The 27079-nt window shown below is 38.2% G+C and overlaps 2 protein-coding genes across 2 annotated transcripts in view; one reads left to right on the forward strand and one right to left on the reverse strand.

Moving 5' to 3' along the window:
• Window positions 1-39: 39 nt before the first annotated feature.
• On the reverse strand, window positions 40-25433 carry DBF4 (DBF4 zinc finger). The gene is made up of 12 exons (XM_052639132.1): window positions 25388-25433; window positions 24085-24257; window positions 16463-16642; window positions 14152-14202; window positions 13609-13678; window positions 13322-13398; window positions 10808-10844; window positions 9921-9966; window positions 5672-5800; window positions 5104-5218; window positions 3132-3256; window positions 40-1018 (listed from the first exon to the last, which is right to left on the reverse strand). Exons 1-12 carry the CDS (start codon window positions 25431-25433, stop codon window positions 40-42), a joined length of 2028 nt encoding a protein of 675 aa, XP_052495092.1.
• A 602-nt stretch (window positions 25434-26035) lies between these two features.
• The window catches only part of LOC128046875 (probable mitochondrial glutathione transporter SLC25A40), a 72542-nt gene continuing 71498 nt past the window's right edge, over window positions 26036-27079 (forward strand). Inside the window, exon 1 of the mRNA XM_052639065.1 lies at window positions 26036-26089. The gene's annotated coding sequence lies outside the window, so the exon portion shown is untranslated. The remainder of the gene's footprint in view (window positions 26090-27079) is intronic.

The raw sequence follows: 27079 nt of genomic DNA on the forward strand, positions 1-27079 counted from the left end.
TATGATCTTCACTGCTTCTGAAAGGCATTTATTTTAAATCTAAAAGCCAGTAAATGTAGAAGTTGAAGGGGAAGAGAAAAACATTGTTAACAGATTTGAATTTTCCTCTTCCCAAATATCTAAAACATCACATATATTATTCTTTTCAGTATAGCTTGTGAAACCCAAAAATTCTGATTTCTCTTCACTAGTCTGAAATAAATCCAGTAGAGATTGTACTGGTGAGCTACAAATTCTGTTTTCTTCTTGTGTTGTAAGAAATTCAGTTCTTTTCTTATCTAACTCCACATTTGGTTCCAGGTTTTCTTTTTTATTTCTTCCTAATGGTATTTTCACTTTCCGACAGATTTTACCAGAAGGCAAACTATCCATACTCTTCATGTCACACGTGTTGGGTTCCTCAGGAGGGCTTTCAGATGGAATTTCTGCCCAAATTGTTAGGTGCTCCTGTGAACTGTTTATTGCTAACAGATCAGGATTACGATGAAATACCGAATAAAGGTCCTTTTCTTTCAGACCCTTTGCTGGAAAAAGCACAGTATCTGACTTTTGTTTCCGTTGAGATGCACTATCATCTGTATTGAAATTAGAAACTTGTACAGATGTCTGTGGCCTACAGGGACAGTGATCTACCTTCACTTCTAAGTCACTTTCATTTAAAATTAATTTGTGTTCAGAAACATCAAGAATGCATTCTTGTTTATTTTTACATGGAGGCAGAGGTGTAAAATTTTGTTTTATGTTACTTTCAGCTGGATTTAACATGGAACATTTATGAGATGTTTTATCATCAAGTTCTCTCAGTTCACTAGAATGGTGGAGGGTATGTTCTGAAGAAGACACAGACTTTTGTTCAGGTTCCTGAACAGGTTCTTTATACAGGAAACCCTGCTCCCTCATAAGTACATTTTCCCTGGAGTCTTTCTGAGAATTATGCAGCAATTCCAGCTCTTTAGTTCCAGACCTTTTCACAACATTTGCAATAATAGGAGAAAGGGATCCAACACTGTATTTTATTCTTCAAAGAAAAAAAAAGAAAAAATTAAAATAATTGCTATCAAAACTCTGAGTATCTTTTAAACCTGTTTATGAAACTTATTTAAGAAAACATTACAAAAATATAGAACTCTTAACCTTTAGCCAAATTTGCTTTAGATGTTTTGAAGTAATGAAACTTCACAGATATAGCTGAAAACTCTAGTGTGCCACTCCTTATCCACATTCTTCCACTTTCTACCACAGGCAAGCAGTATCTTGAACTTGGTATTTAAAACTGCTTTGACAATATAAATCAAAGAAAGATGATAGTGAAGGGATCTGGGTCTGCTCCTAATTTTTTTATTATCTTGAAAATTTTCTTAACTTCTATATTTTATTTATATTTAAATATAACAATTCTATATTATAATGAACCAGAAACCTTGTAACATACTTCTAAACATGACAAATTAGTAGTCCTTAAGTTTCATACACATATTTGACCTGAAACTCTCTTCTTCATGAGGGAGTGAAGTCGCTCAGTCATGTCCAACTCTTTGCGACCCCATGGACTGTAGCCTACAAGGCTCCTCTGTCCACGGAATTTTCCAGGCAAGAGTACTGGAGTGGGTTGCCATTTCCTTCTCCAGGGGGTCTTCATAGACCAAGGATTGAACCTGGGTCTCCCGCATTGCAGGAAGATGCTTTACTGTCTGAGCCACCAGGGAAGCCTCTTCAAAGAGCCTCTTACTATTCTTGAGATGCTAGTTTGTACTGTGTGTGCGTGCTCAGTCACTAAGTCATATCCTACCCTTTGTGACCCCATGGACTGTAGCCCGCCAGGCTCCTCTGTTTATGGGATTTCCTAGGCAAGAGTACTGGAGTAGGTTGCCATTTCCTCCTCCAGGGGATCTTCCCAATCCAGGGCTTGAACCTATGTCTCCTGCATTGGCAGGTAGATTCTTTACCACTGAGCCATGTGGTTACAACAGCTCACTAATTATGTTTTATGTTATACATGTTATAGATAATGAAAAATACAGAATTCCAACTGCCCCTTCAAAACCAGAATGGTTCCTTTTCTACTTATTTTGTTGATACTTTCACTTAAGACTCCTCTTGAACAAATGGAGGATATAAAATATAAAAACACTAGTCCAACACCACTCTCTCCTTTGAAAGTCCAGAGATGTTTAGGTGACTTGCCTGTAGAGATAAAAACTGTGCAGGTAATAGGATACTGATTAAGGAATAACCAGTTTATGTATAAGTACTAGTGTAGGATTTTGCTGCAGAATGAGTTTTTAGGAAATTCCACATTCTTACCGTAGCCTATATACGTTTTAATAGTTGAAGATATGCTTCCTCCCCAAATATTTTATTAAATCAGTCATGAGCAATCATTCTGAATGTTACAGAAATATGATGTTTAGTAGTCTTTATGCCTTTATGATTGGTCTAAAACCAGATATAAGGACTAAATAACCTATTGCATTATTACCAATTCTAGGGTGTATCCACATGAAAGCATTTTAAAAAATTTTAGATTTATTGGTATAATCCTAATGAGGCTTAGTTTGTCATGTACAGTTACTGTATATTGAACAGCACTGTATTCACACTTAATGTTTATTAAAGGTACTGACACAACTTTTATCAGCAAGCAGAGCAGAAATATCTAGTAAAAGTATAAAGAAGATTTAACAGAAGTAGAAGAATTTCTTAAAACTCCTTAAGAATAACAAAAAGTTCTACTTTTTGAGTCCAAGGAGATGGTCTAGATGGGGGGCCAAATCTATCTAGTGTGCCATCTATTTTTCAAATAAAAGTTTTATTGGGACATGGCCACACCCATTTACTGACTATCTGTGGCTGCTTTCATTGTATAGAGGCAAAGCTGAGTAGCTGCAATAGCTATCTTGTAGTTCACAAAGCCTAAAACAATTCTTTGTATTTTTTGCCAACTCCTCTTTTCGACTATGTTAAGAAGAGAGCCTTAAAAGTAATCTAAGGTAAGCACTTTTGGTGGTGCAAATAATAAGTTATTAACCATATTTATATCCTGAAATTATAATCCTTCTAAGAACAGAAAACTTTGGATTTATTTTTAGTTTAATAGTCTGATAGTCTTAAAACTTAGGTTGATAAATTACCTTTTCTTTTTAGGCGTGTCCCTTTCGTATTCCACAAAGTCAAAAACTAACTTAGATACAATGTCATCAACAACTTGATAGTGATTACTCTGTGCAAAGTTTCTGTGTTGCTCACTCAGAAGATGCTAAAACAAAAAAAGTATATAATAATTATATTTTAAAGTAATAGATGCTTTTTTGTTTAGGTTTTCTAGTATCTTCTTGCCCTTAAAATTAAGTTTCTAGTAACTACTCCAAAGAAATATCCTTTATCAGAACTTAAAATAAGTAGAATAAAAGTTATTTTCTCAGAAACCACTAAAACTACTTTGGTTTTCAGTCTTCCATTTTCCAATGAGAAGAATCAAGTACTAATGAATTTGTGGTTTTAAGGGAACTGAAAATGAGGGAGTTACATCAGAAAATGAAATAAAGCTGAAGAAAAACAGAAATACTGAGCATTTAGAGTATGCTAATATTTTTGGAAAGACTTCTCTTTACTACATTATTTTATCCTTATATAATTACCACCAAGTAGTAAGTCAGGTAAACCTTATAAAATATTAAATACATGAAATGTTATTTAACATATAAGAACCCAAAAGAAGAATCTAGAAGATAAATTAAAAAAAAAGTACAACTAATGCTGGGAATAAAAACAACATTTTTGAGATAAGCAAATAATGATCTCAATTACCCAGTACTTATGACAGAGAGTACCGAGACAGTCTTCTTCATTTTAAGGGTGGTCAAGAACAAAGTCAGCAAGTTCAGTGTATTGAGATAAAACTTAGACAAAATATTTTTGAGAAAGTTCAGCTTCTGATTAAAAATAATTTAAAACTGTTTTCCTCCTTTATTAAATAAACTGAACACAAAAATGTGACACAAACTTCCGTTATAAAACAAACTTGAATTTAGAGTCTGAAGAGAGAGGTAGTTTATGAATCAGATATTTCAAGTACTTTTTCTCAACTTTCCCACTATCTTCTACCAAAACCAAGTACCAAAACAGACCTACCTATTATTTTAAAAATTAACATTCAAACAATAACAGCTAATATTTAACAAGCACAGTGCCAGGTATTGTCTAAAGTCACATAGGCAGGAAGTCAGGATTCAAACCTGGGCTAGCCTGTATCCAAAGCTATTTTGCTTTTTTTTATCAGTTTACAAATTGTAATTGTTCCCACCTTCTCTTCATCCCACATACATTTTCAACTATTTCTCTTTCTGCTATTGCAAAAAAAGTCTCCACTTTCTTCTCATCCTCCCATCAGTAATCTCTTGCCCATTTGTAAATTGCTAAGGACTGAAATGCTGCACCTCACAGCCATGGCCCGTCATCTCCTCTCTCTCCCAACATCCGACCAATTCGCAAGCCTTCCTGGCCCCAGCTTAAATTGCATCCACAGTCTCACCATGTCTGATCACTTCTACTACCATTGTTTAGTCCACCAACATCTGTTTTTTGATCCCATCAGTTTTCTTTACCACTTCTGCACTGCTCATTTCAATATTCACAAGTCTGTCCCCTCGAAGTCACACAGGTCTCTACTCAAAGATCACCTTATTAGGAATTCCTTGTTTACTCTAAATAAAACAGCAACATCTTCTATTCCTGCTTTCTCATAGCACTGATCTAATGTTCTCTCTCTATACTTCACTATTCTTTTATCCTATGGTTACCTCTCTTTCTCCCCTTCCACTGAATGTAATCTTCATGAGGATCAGGAATTGGTCTCTTTCGTATGATGCTTTTCACTCAGAGCAGTGACTGGTACACAGTAACCGCTCAATAAATATTTGTTGACTGGATAAAAATGACTTTTCAATATATACTTCCCCACTTGGGGTTCTTAAAATTAAGTATATGCTACTTCATAATTACGAAGCTACCAACCACAATCAAAAGAATAAGCTAAAATTTATACAGCAAATATTATTCATAGTTTTAGAAACATCAACCCCCTAAATACAAAATCATATTTACAATGTCAAGATCTTCATATTTCTGCAAGCAACATTCACAGTATCCCTTTTTCTTCTTCTCTTTTAACTGGAATTGAACTGGAATTCCACCACATTTATCACCATCTGTTTGGATCCTGATAGAAATACATGGTAAAAGATTAACTACTGAACACAGGGAATACTTAAAAAAACAAAATTTACAGTCCTAGACTTTAAACAGCATCTGCTATAATCTGCAGAGATTTATATAAACAAATACTTCTAACCATTTTTCTTTTTAAGAAATTAAACAGCAAAATGAGAATTAATGATTATTCAGGAGAATTACCTCATCACTGAAGAGAAACAATGTATTTTAATTATTTATAAATATTTTTTAGCTTCTCCTCTCAAACTCCAATCTAAAGTGTCTAAATGTGACACAGTGAAAAAAATTCAGACTTTAAATCTAGCAAAGGGGCATTAAAATATCCAAAGGAGAAACCTTAATAGTGATCACTCACATACCACCCCCCTCCACAGCATTAAATGAATTATTTAAAGTTATTTATTAAAAAGATAAAAAACTGTTTGAAGGTAAAACCAACCTTAGTTTAACTTGAGTTTGCTTTTGAGTGCTACATGGCTTCTCTACATCAAATGGGCTGGAGGGCTTCTGAATAGAACAGTTTATAAAAGGCATATTGGTCAGCTGAAGATAAAATGGCCTATAAAGCCTAAAAGAGTAAAAAACCAAACACATGAGAATCTTTATGATGAAAGAAAACATGCTTTAAGTCTTATATTTTAAAATCATATAATTCATCTGAAGTCTGAAACAAACAATAGAAATCAGTTGAAATTTACTACCTTTCAGTTCAGTTCATTTCAGTCGCTCAGTCGTGTTTGACTCCTTGCGACCCCATGAACTGCAGCACACCAGGCCTCCCTGTCGTTCAACAACTCCTGGAGTTCACTCAGACTCACGTCCATCAAGTCTGTGATGCCATCCAGCCATCTCATCTTCTGTCGTCCCCTTCTCCTCCTGCCCCCAATCCCTCCCAGCATCAGAGTCTTTTCCAATGTGTCAACTCTTCGCATGAGGTGTCCAAAGTACTGGAGTTTCAGCTTTAGCATCATTCCTTCCAAAGAACACCCAGGACTGATCTCCTCTAGAATGGACTGACTGGATCTCCTTGCAGTCCAAGGGACTCTCAAGTCTTCTCCAACACCACAGTTCAAAAGCATCAATTCTTCGGCGCTCAGCCTTCTTCACAGTCCAACTCTCACATCCATACATGACTACTGGAAAAACCATAGCCTTGACTAGATGGACCTTAGTCGGCAAAGTAATGTCTCTGCTTTTGAATATACTATCTAGGTTGGTCATAACTTTCCTTCCTTCCAAGGAGTAAGTGTCTTTTAATTTCATGGCCGCAGGCACCATCTGCAGTGATTTTGGAGCCCCAAAAAATAAAGTCTGACACTGTTTCCACTGTTTCCCCATCTATTTCCCATGAAGTGATGGGACCAGATGCCATGATCTTCGTTTTCTGAATGTTGAGCTTTAAGCCAACTTTTTCACTCTCCTCTTTTACTTTCATCAAGAGGCTTTTTAGTTCCTCTTCACTTTCTGCCATAAGGGTGGTGTCATCTGAATATCTGAGGTTATTGATACTTCTCCCAGCAATCTTGATTCCAACTATTTACTATTCTTAAGGACACAATTCAGTTGTATTAAATATATTCACAATGTTTTCAGATTAACACCTGTTCATATCTAGAGCTTTCCTCACCTTTCAAAACTGAAACTTTGTATCCATATATAAAATAAGTAACTCTTCATTCTCCCTTCTCCACCAGCCCTTGACAAGCACCATTCTATTCTACTTTGTCTCTATGAATCTGACTACACTACTACTACTACTAAGTCGCTTCAGTCATGTCCGACTCTGTGCAACCCCATAAACGGCAGCCCACCAGGCTCCCCCGACCCTGGGATTCTCCAGGCAAGAACACTGGAGTGGGTTGCCATTTCCTTCTCCAATGCATGAAAGTGAAAAGTGAAAGTGAAGTCCCTCAGTTGTGTCAGACTCTCAGTGACCCCATGGACTGCAGTCTACCAGGCTCCTCCAGCCATGGGATTTTCCAGGCAAGAGTACTGGAGTGGGGTGCCATTGCTTAGGTTATCTCATTAGGTAGAATCATGCAGTAATTTCCTCTTATTTCATTAAGCACAATGTCTTCAGAGTTTATCCATATTGTGGTATGTATCAAAATTTCATTCCTTTTTAAAGGTGAATAATATTCCATTGAGGGGTTCCCTGGTGGCTCGGATGGTAAAGAATCTGCCTGCAATGCGGGAGACCTGGGTTTGATCTCTGGGTTGGGAAGATCCACTGGAAAAGGGAATGGCAACCTACTCCAGTATTCTTGCCTGGAGATTTCCATGGACAGCAGAGCCTGGTGGGCCACAGTCCATGGGGCTGCAAAGAGTCAGACATGACTAAGCAAGGCTAAGCACAGCAATATTCCATTGTGTATATATATATATATATATACATACACACACCATATTATCCATTCATCTGTTGATGAATAAATTTGGTGGCTTCTGCCTCTTGGCTATTGTGAATAGTGTAGCGCTGAACATGCATGTATAAGTACTTCTTCAAAACTGTGTGTTTCTTTTGGATATATATACTCGGAAGTGGAATTCATGGATCATACAGTTCAGAATTTTTGAGAAGTCTCTATATGGTTTTCCTTAGTGGTTACACCATTTTATAATCCTACCAATAGTGCACAAGAGTTCCAGTATCTCCGCATCTTCACCAGTACTTGTTTTTTCTTTTTAAAACAGTAGCCATCCTAACAGATGTGAGGCAATAGATTTCTTTGGAGAAGGAAATGGCAACCCACTCCAGTATTCTTGCCTGGAAAATCCCATGGACAGAGGAGCCTGGTGGTCTACAGCCCATGGGGTCACAAAGAGTCGGACACAACGAAGCAACTTCACCAATTTCTTACTGTGGTTTTGATTTGCATTTCTCTAACGATTAGTAATGTTGAACAACTTTTCATATGCCTGTTGGTAATTTGTATATCTTTGAATCAATGTATGAACTTTGCCCATTTTTCAACTGGGACATTTGACTTTCTATTGTTCTTTATATTAACATCTTATTAGATACATTATTTGCAACTTTCTTCGGCTTTTCCATAGGTTGGCTTCTCATCGTGTTAGGTTCTTTGGGCACAGAAATTTGTAATTTTGATGTAGTGAAATTTAGTTCTTTTTGCTTCTGCTTTTAGTGTCATATCCAAGAAATGAGCACCAATTCCAATGTCATAAAGCTTACTGATGGTTTTTTACCCAAAAGCTTTATAGTTTTAGGTCTCTGATTCATTTTGAGTTAATATTATCTATTGCATAAAGTAAGGGTTCAACTTCATTCTTCTCTGCATGTTGCTATCTAGTATTCTCGATGCCATTTATTAAAGACTGTCCTTTCCCTACTGAATGCTCTCAGCACCCTAGTCCACAATCATTTGATCATATAAAGATTTGCTCTTGGGCTCTTTCTTCTATTCCATTGGTTCATACATCTGTCTGTATGTCAGTACCTAACTGTTTTGATTACTACAGCTTTGTAGTAAGTTTGACATCAGGAAGTATAGACCTCCAACTCTGTTCTTCATTTTCAAAATTACTTTGGGTGTTCAGGGTCCCTTGAGATTCCATATGAATTTTAGGATGGATTTTTCTCTTTCTGTAACAGTCATTGGGATTTTGATAGGGACCGCACTACATCTGTAGATCACTTTGGGTAGTTCTGACATCTTAAAAATAAGAAGTCTTCCAATCCATGAACATGGGCTGTCTTTCTACTTACTGATGCTTCTCTAGGCCTAATTTTAAATTGTACTTTTCTGTCACAGCAAGCACATTTAATAAAAAGTGTTCAATGTATCTTTGTCACCTCAGTGAGTACCCAAGAGAATTAATCACATGTGTCTAAATGAGCAGTAGAATGTTAAGAGAAATCTAATTCTCCCATGCCGAATTAATTTACTTATGTCTGTAGTCTTAATTAAGATTATATTACAGAGGTTCAGAATGAGTTTAAGAAAACTATCAACTTTACATGTTATAGTCAGATTTTATATTTCCAAGTAGTAACTAATAATTTCTTTTTCAAAAATGTAAATGCAATCTTTAAGTAATAGTTCTAAATCATATGGTATTACATTCAGCCAGAGAAGGGTTATTTGAAGTACTGAAAAATGAGATGGTCTCATGGTTGCTCTAAACTATATTTTTAAGTAATTATTATCTAAAACCTACTGAAACTAAATTCAGTCCTCAAGCACAAAGTAATTAATGCTTTTTAAAAGATTTTAAATTGAAGGATAATTGCTTTACCAAATTTTGTGGTTTTCTGTCATACATCAACAAGAATCAGCCATAGGTACACCCATGTCCCCTTCCTTCTGGACCTCCTTCCCAGCCCCACCCTTCAGCCTGTCTCAGAGGCCCTGTTTGAGTTCCCTGAGTCATACAGCAAATTCCCACTGGCTATCTGTTTTACATATGGTACTGTAAATTCCTGTCACTCTCTCCATAGATCTCCCTTTCTCCCTCCTCTCCTACCGTGTCCACAGGTCGGCTCTCTGTGTCTGCTCCATTGCTGCCCTAATGCTACTTTTTGAAACTGTGCCACATGCATATTAGTATCATGTAGATCTAACATAAAGGGACCTAAGAGTATTAGTGGAAATAGCTTAATTATATTTTCTCCTTTATTCAAATATTTTCTCCTTTTAAATCATACAGATTGAATTCAAGATACTTACTGGCTCATATCTTCCACCTTTACAAAAGGCTTTTTGAGTCTACCTGCTTGGGAATATATAAAGTATGATATTAGGTATTTACAAATCCAGAATTTTTTTTATTTTTTAACAAAACTTCTCAGGCTAAAATAATCCAACTAAGTATTCATTACCCATTTCACTTCAGTTTGAAATTTTCAGCTTCAGGTAAGGTATCTTATAATTATAAATCCATTTCCAAAATAACAAACTCTCTGTCTATATTCTGAAATTCTTAAACTGAATGGATCCCTCAAAGGATCTATAAGTAGAATTCAGGAGAATTTTGAGCTTAAAAAAGGAAAATTTGAATTTCATGTTCACTAGTCTCTAACCTAAATTCAACATTTCCTTCAATTTTGCACATAACCAAGAGGACCACAGTAGTATTAGCAGTGCTTCTAATTTTGATACCAGTTGAAACATTTCCATCATATTAGTTACTACAAATATTTCAAAGCATCATTTACAGTCATCATTTAAAAACCAAATTACAGTAGCAATTATAATATCTGGTAGAACTTTTTAATGTGTAATAAAAACAAGTATGTAACTATTGTATACTGAAAAATATTCTGATAACTGAATTTCAATATAATTTATTTTCTTAGTAATATAATGTGGAGAAAGAAATGGCAATCCACTCTAGTACTATTGCCTGGAAAATCCCATGGACAGAGGAGCCTGGTAGGCTACAAAAAATTATTCTAACAAAAGCCCACAGGCTTCACCAGACAGCCATGGGGAAAAGGCTACGAACCACTGAATAAGTCATTTAAAGGGTTGGTTACATGATTTTTCAGTAGATGTTTTATGTTTGTTCTATTTTCTAGCAAAACATGCACACTTAAGAAAATCAAAATACTTACTTTTTGTTTTCTGAGTGCCAACACCTACTCTCTTCCCCTGGAGTGGGGGGAAATATAAATCTATAGTGAAAACACTGGGCTTGAAAAGGGAAAACGGGTACTGCAACTGTTCAATATCCTTAAAATTAAAAAAACATATAGAAAAAGAACTATACAAAGGAAGGCTGATTACTGTAGTTTCATGGGGGGAAAAAAAAACGAGAAAAAGCTGCTTTTAAAAATTAATTCAACCAAAGAAGTGAAAGGAAACAAAGATCATTCAAGAATTAAAGATCTTAACCACTAGTATGGAACTTAGTAACCCAAGCTTACTTTTACAGTACACCCAACACATACCTTGCATTTTAGCTATAATTGTTTTTATATTCACAAAAAGAAATCAACCAATAAAGAAAAAGCATGGTTAACAGAATCATCTAAAAATAGTCATGTTAATTATTTTTATGCCCTTATTCAGCAAAACCTTTGTGATGATAAACTCATCAAAGAATTATTAAAAAATTTATTAGCCTGTTGATTCTAGTCAAGATGGAATATATTCTATATGGTCACTCCCATATGAAGTGATGACAATAAAAACTGTACAAAATTCAATGAACTACTACTTGAGGACTAAAAGTAAACAAAAGTAGGTATACTGCAGAAGGAAGTCAAAATTATCTTTAAGGGGATAAGGGATATATTTTCTATTCTCCTACCCTCTTTTCTCTTGCAATGCTTCTTGAAGAATGAATCTCTAGTCCTGAGATTGGCAGCAATAGCAGAGTCAGTGGCTGTAACTCCTATACAAACCTCATCTTTTTGGCTACAAAGAGCCAGGAAAGAGGCTCCTGCTGTCCAAAGAGTACAAAGGGAATCCCTGTATTATTTCCTCTTTTTCCCCCCAGTTTTGACATGAGAGTGGACCCCAGTTAAGAAACTGCAGCTGTAAAGGTGCCACAGGCAGCCAAACTTGAAAGCAACCAAGATGTCTTTCAGAAGGTAAATGGGTAAATTGTGGCACATCCAGACAGTGGAATACTCAGCCACAAAAGGAAATGAGCTATCAAGTAACAAAACAATATGGAGGAACTTTAAATGCCTATTAGTAAGTGAAGAAGCCAATCTGAAAAGGCTACATACTGTATGATTTCCAACTCTACTGCATTTTTGGAAAAGGTATAACTATGAGAGTAAAATGATCAGTCTTGCAAGGAAATATCGTTAATTGGCTATCACAGGATCCTTCCAAAATACCTATCCAACCAGCTTCCTCTTCTATTAGTTATTTCTCAGTAATGTTCCAAACTCTTAAAAATAAAATCTAACTCTATGTAGCGTACAAAGACCTATCTAAACCTACTAACCTTTCTAGCCTCATTTCTTATCACTTTCATACTCAAAGATCAGGTTGTATTATACTACAGAAAATTTCCCAAACATGCCACCTTACATATGGCTTCATGTCTTTATATACATTCTTCTGTAAAACTTCTTTAACATTTAGATTCATTTAACGATTGAGTGAAGAAAAACCAGACCACAAAGAATGTTCTGAGATATGAGAACTATGAGAAAGCAAAGGGATGAGAGAAGTTCCAGATGAAAATAAGTTCAAGGAGGAAGTGAACAGTAGCATAGAGAACCAATATGACTGGTTTTTTAAAAGTGCACACCTAAAATGCCAAATTGGTCAGCAGTTTTGTACCATCCATGTTGAAAAGCAAATGGGAAGTGTAAAAGTGGAAATGTCAAATGTCTGGATGATATAAAGATTAAATAGTAGGTAGGGATGTGAGGTCAAGGAAGGTTTTATTGTATTTGTTTTAAAGGACAGAAGAGGTTTGTTTTAAAGGATCATGAAGGCATGATTCTATACAGAGGCTTTGTCAAGGAAGCTAGTAAAAAGGGAAGAAACAGAAGATGTAGAGCATTAGGTCTAACAGACATTAATGCCCAACACACTTGTTTAACAAATATTTTGAGGTTAGCCCAGACAGTCATACTATATGACAGAAATTAGAGAACTTGATCAGTAAGCCTCCTTATTTGTGTTCCTGAAAGGAGTATATTATGCACATTAGGAGCTTCTCATGCAATATGTCAGGCATGGTGTTTTCCTTCAGAATGAACAAAAATATCTGTTCTTTTGGCTCCAGTAGCCATCAAAGAGGAAAAGGCAACCCACTCCAGTGTTCTTGCCTGGAGAATCCCAGGGACGGGGAAGCTTGGTGGGCTGCCATCTATGGGGTCGCACAGAGTCAGACTGAAGTGACTTAGCAGCAGCAGCCATCAAAGAAGAAAATAAAACTATGCCACCATCCCTGAAACAACTTTCACCATATAAGTAAATCCTAAAGTGATATGCAATAATTTATTCAGATAACAGAATCATGCATATAGTATACATGATTATCCCTAGGATATTCTGGCAGTAATATTTTCCACTTCGCAAAAAAGTTTACAGATACATAACTAAAAACCAAGCTTAATCATTTTCTCAAATTAGTTTAAAAATTAAGGAAAATAACATACCACATCTCTTACAGAAGTGCTTGATTTCTTGAGTAAATACAATTCCTTTTTCCTTTGTTCAATGTAATATCTAATGTCTTTTTTAAAAGAAAGAAGGGTTTAAGATTAGCATTTTTGCCTTTGGAGTTAAACACTGCTACTTTCTTAAAATTGTACTAAATTTAGATGAAAGAATTAATGTTACAGGTATGTCTTGCTATTAAAACTCTCACTATCTAAAATTAGGAAGCAAGAGACAGACAGACACTTATAGAAAATACTCTCAAAAACAGTAATAAAATCCTTACCATCAATATGAAGAATTTTTACTCCCCATGATAAGGCATTAGATAATATACTGTTTGAAGGAATAAAGTCCTGTTAAAAAAAAAGTTTGATAAATTTTCTAGGAAATTACTATTTTAAATGAGCTAAATTAAAAATATTATTGAAGTTTAATGTCACTTATGGTTATTCAGAACAGACCCTACACAATTACAATAACAATGAAGACATCAGTTTTTCCTTCTGGAATTTCTAAAACCATTAATACACTCTGATATTCTTGACAATTAATGTACCTTGTAGCCTTACAGTTAATAGTTTCAAGAAATTATTTTGTTTTAAATCACAAAATGCCACAAGCTTCAGAAGTGTCCAGTAATACTTTAAAAGGCCACATGATGGAGGTGTTTCTTCATGAAAAGCAGATTCTGTTCTTATAAACAAGACACATGCTGATATTTAGGCTTTTTCTTTTAAAAATGAGGAAAAGAAGATTTCAGGAACATCTCTATTTTACACTTCAGTGAAGTAACAGAACACTGTGAATTTTTAAAATCCCTACTTACATGGTCCTTGATAGCTTTTTCAACTAACAATTTTCCTCTGCTCAAACACACCTATAGAAAGACCAAAGAACAACCAAACATATAGTTATACATAGTGCCTACTGGAAAAAATTTTAAAAAGACAAAATGAGCAAAGCAAGTAGATAAAATTTAAAAATAAATTTTTAATATAAATATGAGCTTAAATACATATACTTTATTTACACAAGTCTTAATAACCATCAGTGTAAATATGGTAAAAACTGATCTCCTTAGGGTCTTTGTTTGCAATTAGATTTCTGATGAGAAAGTTTGTTTCTTCTTTTTTAAGTAGAGCAACTGAACTCAGCTGAATGTGATCCAAGGTCAGTTCTGTAGTAAACGTTATTCAACGTAAAAATAAAATAGACTGATTTGAGATTCGGCCTGTAATTAAATGTAAGCTTACATTTTTAATTTCTAGTTTAACTGAAGACCTAATGATATGAGTAGACTGGATATACTGGTTCTTACACAGTTTCAGTTTTAAATAAGACATTAGGAAAATTAGTTGAAATGCTATCAGCAGGAACTAATTTGGAACTAGTCACTGCTGTACAACCTTGTTCCTCAAAAAAAGCATGAACTGAAAGAATGTATGAGGCTTCCTAGGCCTCTTCCTCTTTGATTTTTTTTTCCTATATATTTGTCTCTTTTTTCCCAAGTGATTTCTCTTCCCTGCCTCCAGGTGTCCCTGCTTCCCAAATGGCTACATGAGGTAAGATGGGGACGATATTTAAAATTATTTAATTAATTTCAATTTTAAAATGAGATAAACAGTATTTTTCCAATCTCTTTTGCTTTTCATAACCAATTAAATCAATTTAATTTACCCTTCACTGTATCTTACAACTTACTGGCAACTGAGTGGTAGTGATGTGACTGAAGGCAGGAGGAGGAGAAGGGGATGACAGAGGATGAGATGGTTGGATGACATCACTGACTGGATGGACATGAGTTTGAGTAAACTCCAGGAGTTGGTGATGCGCAGAGAAGCCTGGCATGCTGCAGCCCACGGGGTCACAAAAAAGTCAGACACGACTGAGTGACTGAACTGAAGTGACGTCAGTAAATCTAGACCAGGGGTTGGCAAACTTTTTCTTTAAAGGGCCAGACAGTACATGTTCATATGGCTCTGCAGGCCATATAGTCTCTGTTGCAACTACCCCACTCTACCTTTATAGCAGTAAAGCACTCAGTCAATACCTATACGAATGGGTATGTCTGTATTCCAATAAAACTTTTATTTATGAACAACGAAATTTGAATTTCATATAACTGCCACTTGTCACAAAGTATTCTTTTTGAATGTCCCCCCAACCATTTGAAAATGTAAACTCCATGCTTAGCTCGCATGCTGTAAAAAAAACAGGCAGCAGGCTGGATTTGGCCCCTGGGCTACTGTTTGTTTACCATGCTCTGAAACAAACAAGAGGTGTCTATTCCTTCTTTTAAAAATGACCTGCTGTCATCTTTTAGTTGTAAATTACTCTAAACATAAGTCATCACTAAATGCAAGGATGTATTTTAGGAATCAGAGTATGATTGTGCTCACTCAGTCATGTCCAACTCTGCCACCCCATGTATTGTATGTAGCCCGCCAGGCTCCTCTGTCCATGGAATTTCCCAGGCAAGAATACTGGAGTAGGTTGCCATTTCCTCCTCTAGGGGATCTTCCCAACCCAGGGCTTGAACCCGTGTCTCCTGCATTGGCTGGCAGATTCTTTACCACTGCACCACATGGGAAGCCCCCTGGAGTAAGACTATGTATAAGTATTATTAGGAGGAAAAAATCACCATTCTATATACAACAGCAGCCTTATTGACAACTGGAAAGCCACATTTAATGTAGATACACTTAATGTAGATATTATTCTACCTAGGTGAACTCTGCTGTCAGCCCACTCTTAATTATAACATCCTATAGACTTTCAGGGGCTTTCCTCATAGCTCAATTGGTAAAGAATCCACCTGCAAGGCTGTAGACCCGGGTTCGATTCCTGGGTAGGGAAGATCTGCTAGAGAAGGGATAGGCTACCCACTCCAGTATTCTTGGGCTTCCCTTATGCTCAGCTGGTAGAGAATCCACCTGTAATGCAGGAGACCTAGGTTCGATCCCTGGGTTGGGAAGTTCCCCTGGAGAAGGGAAAGGCCATTCATTCCAGTATTCTGGCCTGGAGAATTCCACGGACTGTAGAGTCCATGGGGTGGCAATGAGTCGGACACAACTGAGCAACTTTCACTCACTCATTCATAGCCTTTCAGAGTCTCAAAGCATATTTCAGAGACTTACTGTATCTGGAGACTTAAATGAACTTCCATCATGGCTGGGATGAGGTGATGTGGTTTCCGCAGTATTCACAGATTCTGGACTTGGTATAGGAGAGATTCGTCCCAAGGTTTGTGCAAATTTAGCTTCTTTTTTATTTGAAATAAGATAACTGATATCTTTGCTGAGAAATTCTTCAACTCGCTAAAGGAAAAAAAATATTTTTAAGGAACTCATATAAACCATTAACTGTTTCATATGCTAGGCACAATAGGAAATGTCAATCTGAAACATTTTCAATATTTTCTAAATTTCTATGCTGTATTATTCTAAGCCTTGAGTCCTGAGAAAGTACAAGCAGAGTTCTAATAACTCATTGGAAAAGACCCTGATGCTGGGAAAGACTGAAGGCGGGAGAAGGGGATGACAGAGGATGAGATGGCTGGATGGCATCACGGACTCAATGGATGTGAGTCTGAGTGAACTCTGGGAGTTGGTGATGGACAGGGAAGTCTGGTGTGCTGCAGTCCATGGGGTTGAAAGGAGTCGGTCACAACTGAGCAAGTGAACTGAACTATCTGTTTCTGGAACTTGATCATCATTGTAAGCTGAAACTGTACCCATTAAACAGTAATTCCCCATTTCCCCCTCCCACCAGCCTTTTTTATCTCTTTTAATCTCTACTTCCTATTTCTGTGAATCTGACAATTCAGTCATTGGTTAATCACTAAGTTGTATCCAACTCTTTTATGACCCCATGGACTGTAGTCAGCCAGACTTCTCTGTCCATGGGATTTCCCAGCCAAGAATACTGGAGTGGGTTGCCATTTCCTTCTCCAAGGGATCTCCCCCACCCAGGGATCAAACCCGGATCTCCTGCATTGCAGATGGATTCACTGCTAAGCCATGAAGGAAGTCTCTTGACAATTCTAGGTAGTTCATATAAGTGGAATCGTGTGGTTATCTTTTTGGGTCTTATTTATTTCATGTAACAGTGTTTTCAAGGTTTGCCCATGATGTAGCATGGAACAGAATTCCATTCCTTCTCAATGTTAAATAATATTCCAAACACAATGGTGTGATCACTCACCTAGAGCCAGACATCCTGGAATGTGAAATCAAGTGGGCCTTAGGAAGCATCACTACCAACAAAGCTAGTGGAGGTGATGGAAATCCAGTTGAGCTATTTCAAATCCTGAAAGATGATGCTGTGAAAGTGCTGCACTCAATATGCCAGCAAATTTGGAAAACTCAGCAGGGGCCACAGGACTGGAAAAGGTCAGTTTTCATTCTAATCCCAAAGAAAGGGAATGCCAAAGAATGTTCAAACGACTAAACAACTGCACTCATCTCACATGCTAGCAAAGTAACGCTCAAAATTCTCCAAGCTAGCCTTTTAACAGTACGTGAACAGAGAACTTCCGTCTGTTCCAGCTGGATTTAGAAAAGGCAGAGGAACCAGAGATCAAATTGCCAGCATCCTTTGGATTATAAAAAAAGCAAGAGAGTTCCAGAAAAACATCTATTTCTGCTTTATTGACTATGCCAAAGTCTTTGACTGTGTGGATCACAATAAACTGTGGAAAATTCTTCAAGAGATGGGAATACCAGACCACCTGACCTGCCTCTTGAGAAATCTGTATGCAGGTCAAGAAGCAACAGTTAGAACCGGACATGGAACAACAGACTGGTTCCAAATAGGAAAAGGAGTACGTCAAGGCTGTATATTGTCACCCTGCTTATTTAACGTATATGCAGAGTACATCATGAGAAACTCTGGACTGGAAGAAACACAAGCTGGAATCAAGATTGCCAGGAGAAATATCAATAACCTCAGACATGCAGATGACACCACTCTTAAGGCAGAAAGCGAAGAAGAACTGAAGAGCCTCTTGATGAAAGTGAAAGAGTACAGTGAAAAAGTTGGCTTAAAACCCAACATTCAGAAAACGAAGATCATGGCATCTGGTCCCATCACTTCATGGCCAATAGATGGGGAAACATCAGAAACAGTGACAGACTACTTTTTTGGCCTCCAAAATCACTGCAGATGGTGACTGTAGCCAAGAAATGAAAAGACACTTGCTCCTTGGAATAAAAGCTATGACCTAGACAGCATATTAAAAAGAAGAGACATTACTTTGCCAACAAAGGTCCATCTAGTTAAAGCTATGGTTTTTCCAGTAGTCGTGTATGGATGCGAGAGTGGGACTATAAAGAAAGCTGAGCACGAAAAGAATTGATGCTTTTGAGCTGTGGTGTTGGAGAAGACTCTTGAGAGTCCCTTGGACTGCAAGGAGATCCAACTAGCCCATCCTAAAGGAAATCAGTCCTGAATATTCATTGGAAGGACTGATGCTGAAGCTGAAACTCCAATACTTTGGCCACCTGATGCGAAGAACTGACTCATTTGAAAAGACCCTGATGCTGTTAAAGATTGAAGGCAGGAGAAGGGGACGATAGAGGATGAGATGGTTGGATGGCATCACAGACTCAATGGACATGAGTTTGAGTAAGCTCCAGGAGTTGGTGATGAACAGAGAAGCCTGGCATGCTGCAGTCCATGAGGTCACAAAGAGTCAGACACGACTAAGCGACTGAACTGTATGTATAAACCACATTTATGCATTCATCTGCTTATTAATATTTGTCCCCCCCCCCCCCCCCACCTTTTGGTTACTGTGAGTAATGCTGTTCTGGACATGGGTATATAAATTATCTCTTCAAGATGCTTTCAGTTCTTTTGCATATATATCCAGAAGTGGAACTGCTTCATCATAATGATAATTCCTTTCTTTATCATTTTGAGGAAACAACATGTTTTCCATAGTAGTTGCACCATTTTAAATCTGACTAACAGTGCACAAGGGTTCCAGTTTCTCTACATCCTCACTGACACCTATGTTGACAGTGGCTGTCCTAATGGATGTGAGGTGGTAACACATTGCTTCTTTTGACTGACATATAGTTAATTTACAATGTTGTGTTAGTGTGTGGTGTACAGCAAAGTGATTCAGTTACACATTCATATATATCTTCTTTTTCATAAAATTCTTTTCTATTATAGTATATTACAAAATATTGAATATAGTTCCTGTGCTATACAATAGGAACTTGTTGTTTAATTTTAAGTTGGTTTTCTATGTTTGTCTTACTGGGGTCTTGATTTGCATTTTCCTTTATTTTTTTGGGCTCCAAAATCAATACAGATGGTGACTGCAGCCATGAAATTAAAAGACGCTTACTCCTTGGAAGGAAAGTTATGACCAACCTAGATAGCATATTCAAAAGCAGAGACATTACTTTGCCAACAAAGGTCCGTCTAGTTAAGACTATGGTTTTTCCTGTGGTCATGTATGGATGTGAGAGTTGGACTGTGAAGAAAGCTGAGCACCAAAGAATTAATGCTTTTTAACTGTGGTGTTGGAGAAGACTCTTGAGAGTCCCTTGGACTGCAAGGAGATCCAACCAGTCCATTCTGAAAGAGATCAGCCCTGGGATTTCTCTGGAAGGAATGATGCTAAAGCTGAAACTCCAGTACTTTGGCCACCTCGTGCGAAGAGTTGACACACTGGAAAAGACTGTGATGCTGGGAGGGACTGGGGGCAGGAGAAGAAGGGGACTACAGAGGATGAGATGGCTGGATGGCATCACAGACTCGATGGACGTGAGTCTGAGTGAACTCCAGGAGTTGGTGATGGACAGGGAGGCCTGGCGTGCTGCGATTCATGGGGTCGCGAAGAGTCAGACACGACTGAGCGACTGAACTGCACTGAGCAGTGATGTAGCACATCTTTTCTTGTGCTTATTAGCTATTCATACATATCTTCTCTAGAGAAAGGTCTACTCAAGTCCTTGGTCAGTTTTTAACTGGGTTGATTTTTGTTGAATTGTAGGAATTATTTATAGTTTGGATATTAATCCATCAACAGATTTTACAAACAGAAAAAAATTGCAAAATTTTTTTATCTCATTATGTGGGCTGTCTTTTTTACTCTCTTGACAGTAGTCCTCTGATGCACAAAACCTCATTTTTATTAAGTCGAATTTGTCTGTTTTTTTCATTTGTTGTCTGTGTTTTTGGTATGATAGTCAAGGAATCAATGCCAAATCTAGTATCATGAAGATTTTCCCCAATACTTTCCTCTATGGGTTTTAGCTCTTACGTTTTAGGTCTTGATCCATTTTTAATTAACTACATCGTATAATGTACAGTAAGGGTACAACTTTATTCTTCTGCATGTTGATATTCAGTTTTCCTAGCATCATAAGTTGAAAAGATTAGCCTTTCCCCATTGAATGGTCTTGGCAACCTTGATGAAAATCAGGTGACTATATGAGAGGATTTCTAGTTTCTCTCTTCTATTGCATTGGTTTGTATGTCTGTCATGCTGCTGCTGCTGCTAAGTCACTTCAGTCGTGTCCGACTCTGTGTGACCCCATAGACGGCAGCCCACCAGGCTTCCCTGTCCCTGGGATTCTCCAGGCAAGAACACTCAAGTAGGTTGCCAGTTCCTTCTCCAATGCATGAAAGTAAAAAGTGAAAGGGAAGCTCAGTCCTGTCCGACTCATTATGATAGTACCCACATTTCCTTTGGTTTTCCATTTCCTACACCTCTTGTAACTCTTTAGTAGTGAACAAAGTATCTTTCATAGTCTGGTCCCAATGTAACATTGTTTCTTGCTGTTTCCCCCATCTAAATCCCAAGATCAAGTCATACTCTATTATTAACAGCTGCTCAAACCACACATACATATATTTTATGTATGCTCTTTCTTCTATTTAGTTTGTTCATTCTCCCTGGTATATTCCTATTAGTCTTTCAAGATTCAGCTCGAACTTTATCATTGCTATAAATTGTAAAAGGCAGAGTTAATAATTTCCATTTCTGTATTCTAATGGCAATTTCTACATAATTTCTGATAAAGCACTGACAATGTTATACTGCAACTTATTTATTTAGGCGTCTGATATTCCTATAGGCTGAGAATTCCTAGAAGATTAGACTATACCTAATTTTTGCATCCCTATCATCTTAAATAGTGCTACCATATGGGAAACACTGGTGGAATAATTTCTGAATGAATTTCCATATGCTCAAATCATAATCAATCTTCAAAGCTGAGTTTAAATTGTGTCCGTACAATGGCCTCCAAGGTTCCTCAGTTGGAAATAATCTTTCCCTTTTAACATTCTGTTATATAACAATTAATTGTAACAATGCCATCTCTACTTGATTAGAAATTGCAGGTGGACTAGGTATCAGATTCATTTTTGAATCTACCAAAATACTTAATACTGGGTCCTGTACCATTAACTTAGTTTTGTCTTTATTAGCTATTGTTGAATCTAGGTCTTTAAAAGTACAAACTCACAATTTATTTTCTAATGACTCAAAGGTTACACTGAACATCAAAAACAAGTACTTTATCCTCAAGTCCATGAGATGGTAAGGTATCTGACCCTAAATCTCTTTTCTTTCCCAACTCTCTTATTTTAGTCCAGTGTTTAGACATGGGCTTTACATGGTTGGTTTTGCAATAGCAGCCTTCCTTTCCACTATTCAAGATATTTTCCCATTATGTCAGACTTTCCTGATGTGCTCTCAGTGTTTAATCGTCAGAAGTGTATTCTCCAAATAAAAAGTGTATTTAGATGTTTTCACTGACTCAATGAACATGGGTCTAAGCAAGCTCTGGGAGTTGGTAATGGACAGGGACGCCTGGCATGCTGCAGTCCATGGGGTCACAAAGAATTGGACGTGACTGAGCAACTGAACCAGATATTTTCATTAAGATGAGAGAAAAAAATGCATAGACCATTTTAAAACAGACTAACACTGTTAATAGCCTGAGGCAGGATAAATTACAAATGGATAAAGGATTTAGGTAATAATGAAAATTAATAGTAAGCATAATCCTTTCAAGGAATATCTATGGAACTATTTCTTAGAGTTGAATCTTAAAACTTAAGTGTATGGAAGTCAACGTTTCTTTATAGTTCACATTTGAGATCTTAACAGTCTTTTTCAGTGATAGAAACAGTACTGTGCCAGGGACAGAAATCGTAGTGTGTTGGGAAGATCAGAATTTAAGAGTTTTTAAGAAAAATTAAAGAATAATCAAATTCAGTTCAAAATCCACAGCTCTGGGGAAATACACTCTTCATTTCATTGGCCTAGTTCAAACCATTTTAGGATGAAAATTTGATAAAACCAACTCTCAACTATTATCTAATGTATAAGTTAATTCAAAATTTGGTTCTTGCAAGTGGCTCAGGAACTGCTATAGGGATGAGAGCTTCTGTACTGTTCTTTTAGCTAGAGCAGTGGCTTTATACATTGGACTTCTGAACATGATTTTGTTTGAAGAGCTCCACTGCTAAAAACATAAATCTAAAATTACTGATTTACATCAGCAGGGTTAATGAGTTTCTCCACTGTAGCCATGGATTCTAGAGGAACAGAATGGTGCAATAGCATGTGAGTCTGGAAATTAGGCTGATTCTACCCTGAGCCAGTCACTTAACTTCTCTGAACACTTGAGTACTTACTATTTAAAATGCAAGGATCCTTTATGCAAAGGTGCTAGGTTACAAAACATAACCTTTAGGAATGCAGTCATATGGTTATTCTGATAACATGCTACTACTATGACAAGTGTGTGACAATGTTTTAAGAAAACAGCAAAACAGTAGAATTGCTTTTCAAAGACAGATTAAATAGTTCCAAAAAACCTCTTATATGTTCTGCAAGTTTTTATCCTCATTATGGCAGAATTTACTCATATTATTAAAAAATGCTAACCAAGACAAACTCAAAGTACAGCAGAAATCTCTGAAACAGGAAGAATCAGGAAATTAAATCTTAACCTTGACAAAATTTATCCAGTATTACCCTTACTTCTAAAAAAATTCTTGTAATTTTATCCAAATTTTCTACTACTCAAATGTATAATGTAGAAAAGAAGCACATTTCCCATATTCATTATCCAAAAGTGGTACCTTAGTGACATTCATTCTTTTGAGACTGTATCAGTCAAAAGAAATTTTACATCTTTGTGGTTTAAACAGGTTTCCCTTGTTCTGTAAATACCATCTTATTTATATTTAACTTCCTAATAATCACAATCAAAGAGCTCCTGCCACCTGAAGGACATGCCAACATTACAATGAAAAGGCAGTCAGCAGTTCCTCCAGGACAAGCTGTCTCATTTCTCACACTGTGAACTTTACACCAGACAGAAATCTGAAAGTTCTGTCAGGTTTCTGAAGCTACATGACTTTGCATTAATGATAAACAGATGATAAAAAATTTAAACTTGGTAAACAGTGAAAGTGTTTGTTGCTCAGTTGTGTCCAATTCGTTGTGACCCTCAACTGTATAGCCCTCCAGACTCCTCTGGCCATGGAATTCTCCAGGCAAGAATACTGGAGTGGGTAGCCATTCCCTTCTCCAGAGGATCTCCCCTATCCAGGGATAGAACATGGGTCTCCTGCATTTCAGGCAGATTTTTTATCTTTTGAGTCATCAGGGAAGCCCCTGGGGCTATATGGTTATACCTTTTTTTTTTCCAAAAGGAAAATTTTAAATGATTATAAATTAGAAAGTTTTTCTTTTTGATCAAAGTCCATGGATTTGACTTACCCCTCCCAGATCCTTAATGTCCTTTTGCAGTTTTTCAGATATGGTGACAGAAGGTAAGTCAATGTAAAATACTTTACCCCAGAGAGGTTTATATTTGGATTTTTCTGGTTTGTTATCAGTTTTCAGAGATTTCAAAGATGGTCGGTTTTTTTCGTTTTTAACTTGGATTCCACCTGTTGTTTAAAAAATTAGAATTAGATCATGCTTTATGCAGACAGAAAATTTTTACTGTTTAAAAAATAATTTGTTTATGTAATAATCATATCACAGAGGGAAAAATATAATCCTACTAATTCAGCATTAACATTTTATTTCCTCTGTAGTGTCACTTAGGATAATGACAAAATAGTCTTTAAACAGATACTGTTATGTCACAAAACGTTTATTGTTCATAGGAGCTGATATTCAGGAAATATTCATGCATTTAATCCTGTTTTATGCGTTAAAGCATGGAACTTTATGAAACCAATTTCCAAGTTTTCATAGGATGTAAACTCCATGGAGTATTTACTCAACAAATACTTACTGAGCTTCTGGCATTCTGTTGAACACTCAAAACTGGTACTGACCTAATCCTCAAAGGTTCCTGACTGCTCAAGGGTAAGTTTCACGTAGAGTCAATGTATATTGAAAAGACTAAACGGTCGACTTGAAGAACCAAATCACCATTCATTTCATTCTTTCTTTTGAAAACAGATCTGAGCTACAAACAACTGCTTAAAAATTAAAGAACTCAAATCTGTTTATAGTAGGAGACCACGTACACACACTGTACATAAACACACACACACTGTGTATTAAGAAGAAACACTTGGAGGCCGGACTACTTAACAAGTGCCTGAAAACGAAGGTTTGCTTTTGTTTCTGTTTATAATGTTGAAAACAGCAAAGGTGTGTTTGAAATAAAATACTTTGCTTCAACTTCATAAGACCAAAAATCCACAATTTAATCAGGAAGCGAAAAGCCCTGAACACATCTGCTTTTAAATCGAGGCTCGATCTGCAGCCTCCAAGGGTCGCAGCATCTGTGGGAGCCCCGGCGGGTTCCCGGGTGCGCACAGTCTTCTCGTTTTATAACCCGCCATACGACGAGGAATTTGGGGCCGAAGCTGGAGCCGGGAGAGCTCCAGGGGCCGAGAACCCTCTGCTCCCCGAACCGTGCCTCCTTCAGGCCACAGAGCAGGACGCACGTGTCAGGCAGAAAAGCAGAGAGACCCAGGGCGAGAACTCTTTAGAATCAACAATGGAACCAGGAGAGGAGGAAAGGATTAAAGGGACTGCAAACGGAGGAAGGGCTTCCTACCCTGAAAATGTCCTTTGCTGTGGATCCTCATGGCTCCGGAGTTCATGGCAGCCGCCCGGCACCTACATGCTGGGTCGGGAGAGAGTGTCGCCCCGGGCCGCCGCGGAAACTCGGCTTCCTCGAGGCCCGTTGACCCGCCGGTCGCCTCTCCCCTTCCGCGGGCCACCACACCCACGCAGTAGAGATGCCGCACCCGCCGACTTGGTTTCCGGGGCCGAATCCGGCCCCAGGGCGCGGAGAAGGAAGAGGAAAAGCAAAAACGAGTGGGCTGCGGCGGTTGAAGATTTGAAAACGCGTCACGCGGCCGCGGCGCCGATACGTGCGCCCCGCCCCCTCTCACGTCGCGCGCCCCGCCTCGCGCTCGCCCCCACGTGCCCGCCCCTCGCGCCGCGCGCGCAGTCCCTTAGTGCCCGCCTCCTCGCCCTGCGCGTCCCGCCCCTCGCGCCTGCGCCCCGCCCCCACGGGCGGTGTCTCTATGCCCCGCCGGCTCCTCCTCTGCGATGCCTTTTCTCGGCTTCAGGTCCGCGCTCGGTGCCCGCCGCCTCGCGTCCCTTCGCTACCCTGAAGAGTCTTTGTGGTTCCGAATTGACCGAACAGAGTGAAGGCAGTTAGCGCCGCCGGCCGGCCCAGCTCGCCACCGGGGTCATTCCGGCTTTCTAAGGTTGCCCGGACCGCCAGCCCTCCAGTTGCTTTCTCCACCAGGTACGCTTGTTCCCCGCGGGTCGACTGTTCCGGCTGCTGGGGACGCAGCGGTTGCGGCCGAGCCCGGACTCAGATTGTGGCGGGGCGGGTTGGCTGCTGCAGGCTCTGTTCTCCGCGCCCCGAGTGCGGTTTTCCCGCGGTCACCGGGCCATCTGGAGGCAGGCCGCAGAGACATTTCACGGGACAGAGCTGCTGGGAGGCGTCGGAGCGAGGGTTGGGCCAGGAAGCCCCCGGCCTGGAGCGCGTCCTGGGCGCCTTGTGCTTTTTGGTATTTGCGTGCGCTACTCTATTGACCTCTTGTACCTACACTTGATTTCGTTTTACTGAGAAGGTTATTTCAACAGTAACTGGAAAGGAGATTTGAAATCTCAAGTCTAGGTTTTTGGGTCTGGACCTTCCACAGATCCGTTTGTAAAAATTTGGTTAAATTACTAACTCCTTTTGAATCTCAGTTTTTTACATCTCGTAAAGTGGGATTTGTAGTAAGGATTCCGTTGGGATGCTTTGAAAACTAAGTCAGTTTCGCCTTGTGAGAAAACACTGCACACACACACAAAAGGATTTTGGTATGTTTCTGCCTGTAAACTTCTTAAGGAGTAAAAGAGTTAAATCTTGTACTATGCATTCCTTACCACCTGGCTATGGTAATCACTCATTGTTTGGTGGTTGATGTTTAACTTGTTATGAAAAAGCTCAGGGAAGTTAATGCCAGTACCGCGGTTCCACAAATAGGTACCTTAAATTGTAGAAAAGGGGATATTGTAAATACCTTTAGCCAAAATGGAGGACACAGAGGGATGATGGTTCAGCTTTGCTAAGGGAAATAAGAGTTTTGCTGTGAATGGCCTTAGTTTGAAGGGTCTGGGGAGATACTAAAGGATCCATTTTTGTTAGGTCGTTGGTAACATTTGTCTGGAGTTCAGGAGATGCGGAGAAGGCAATGGCACCCCACTCCAGTACTCTTGCCTGGAAAATCCCATGGCTGGAGGA

The sequence above is a fragment of the Budorcas taxicolor genome, chromosome 4 (assembly GCF_023091745.1).
Source record: "Budorcas taxicolor isolate Tak-1 chromosome 4, Takin1.1, whole genome shotgun sequence".
Taxonomy (NCBI): Eukaryota; Metazoa; Chordata; class Mammalia; order Artiodactyla; family Bovidae; genus Budorcas; species Budorcas taxicolor.

What these genes read in the sequence shown, in the direction of transcription:
- DBF4 (XM_052639132.1), bottom strand. Translation starts at nt 25,433, where the DNA reads ATGAACTCCGGAGCCATGAGGATCCACAGCAAAGGACATTTTCAGG. An exon ending in CATTTAAGTCTCCAGATACA is followed by an intron (nt 14,203 to 16,462) that starts GTAAGTCTCTGA and finishes GTCTTTCTATAG; the next exon opens with GTGTGTTTGAGCAGAGGAAA. An exon ending in GCACTTCTGTAAGAGATGTG is followed by an intron (nt 10,845 to 13,321) that starts GTATGTTATTTT and finishes CCCCCACTCCAG; the next exon opens with GGGAAGAGAGTAGGTGTTGG.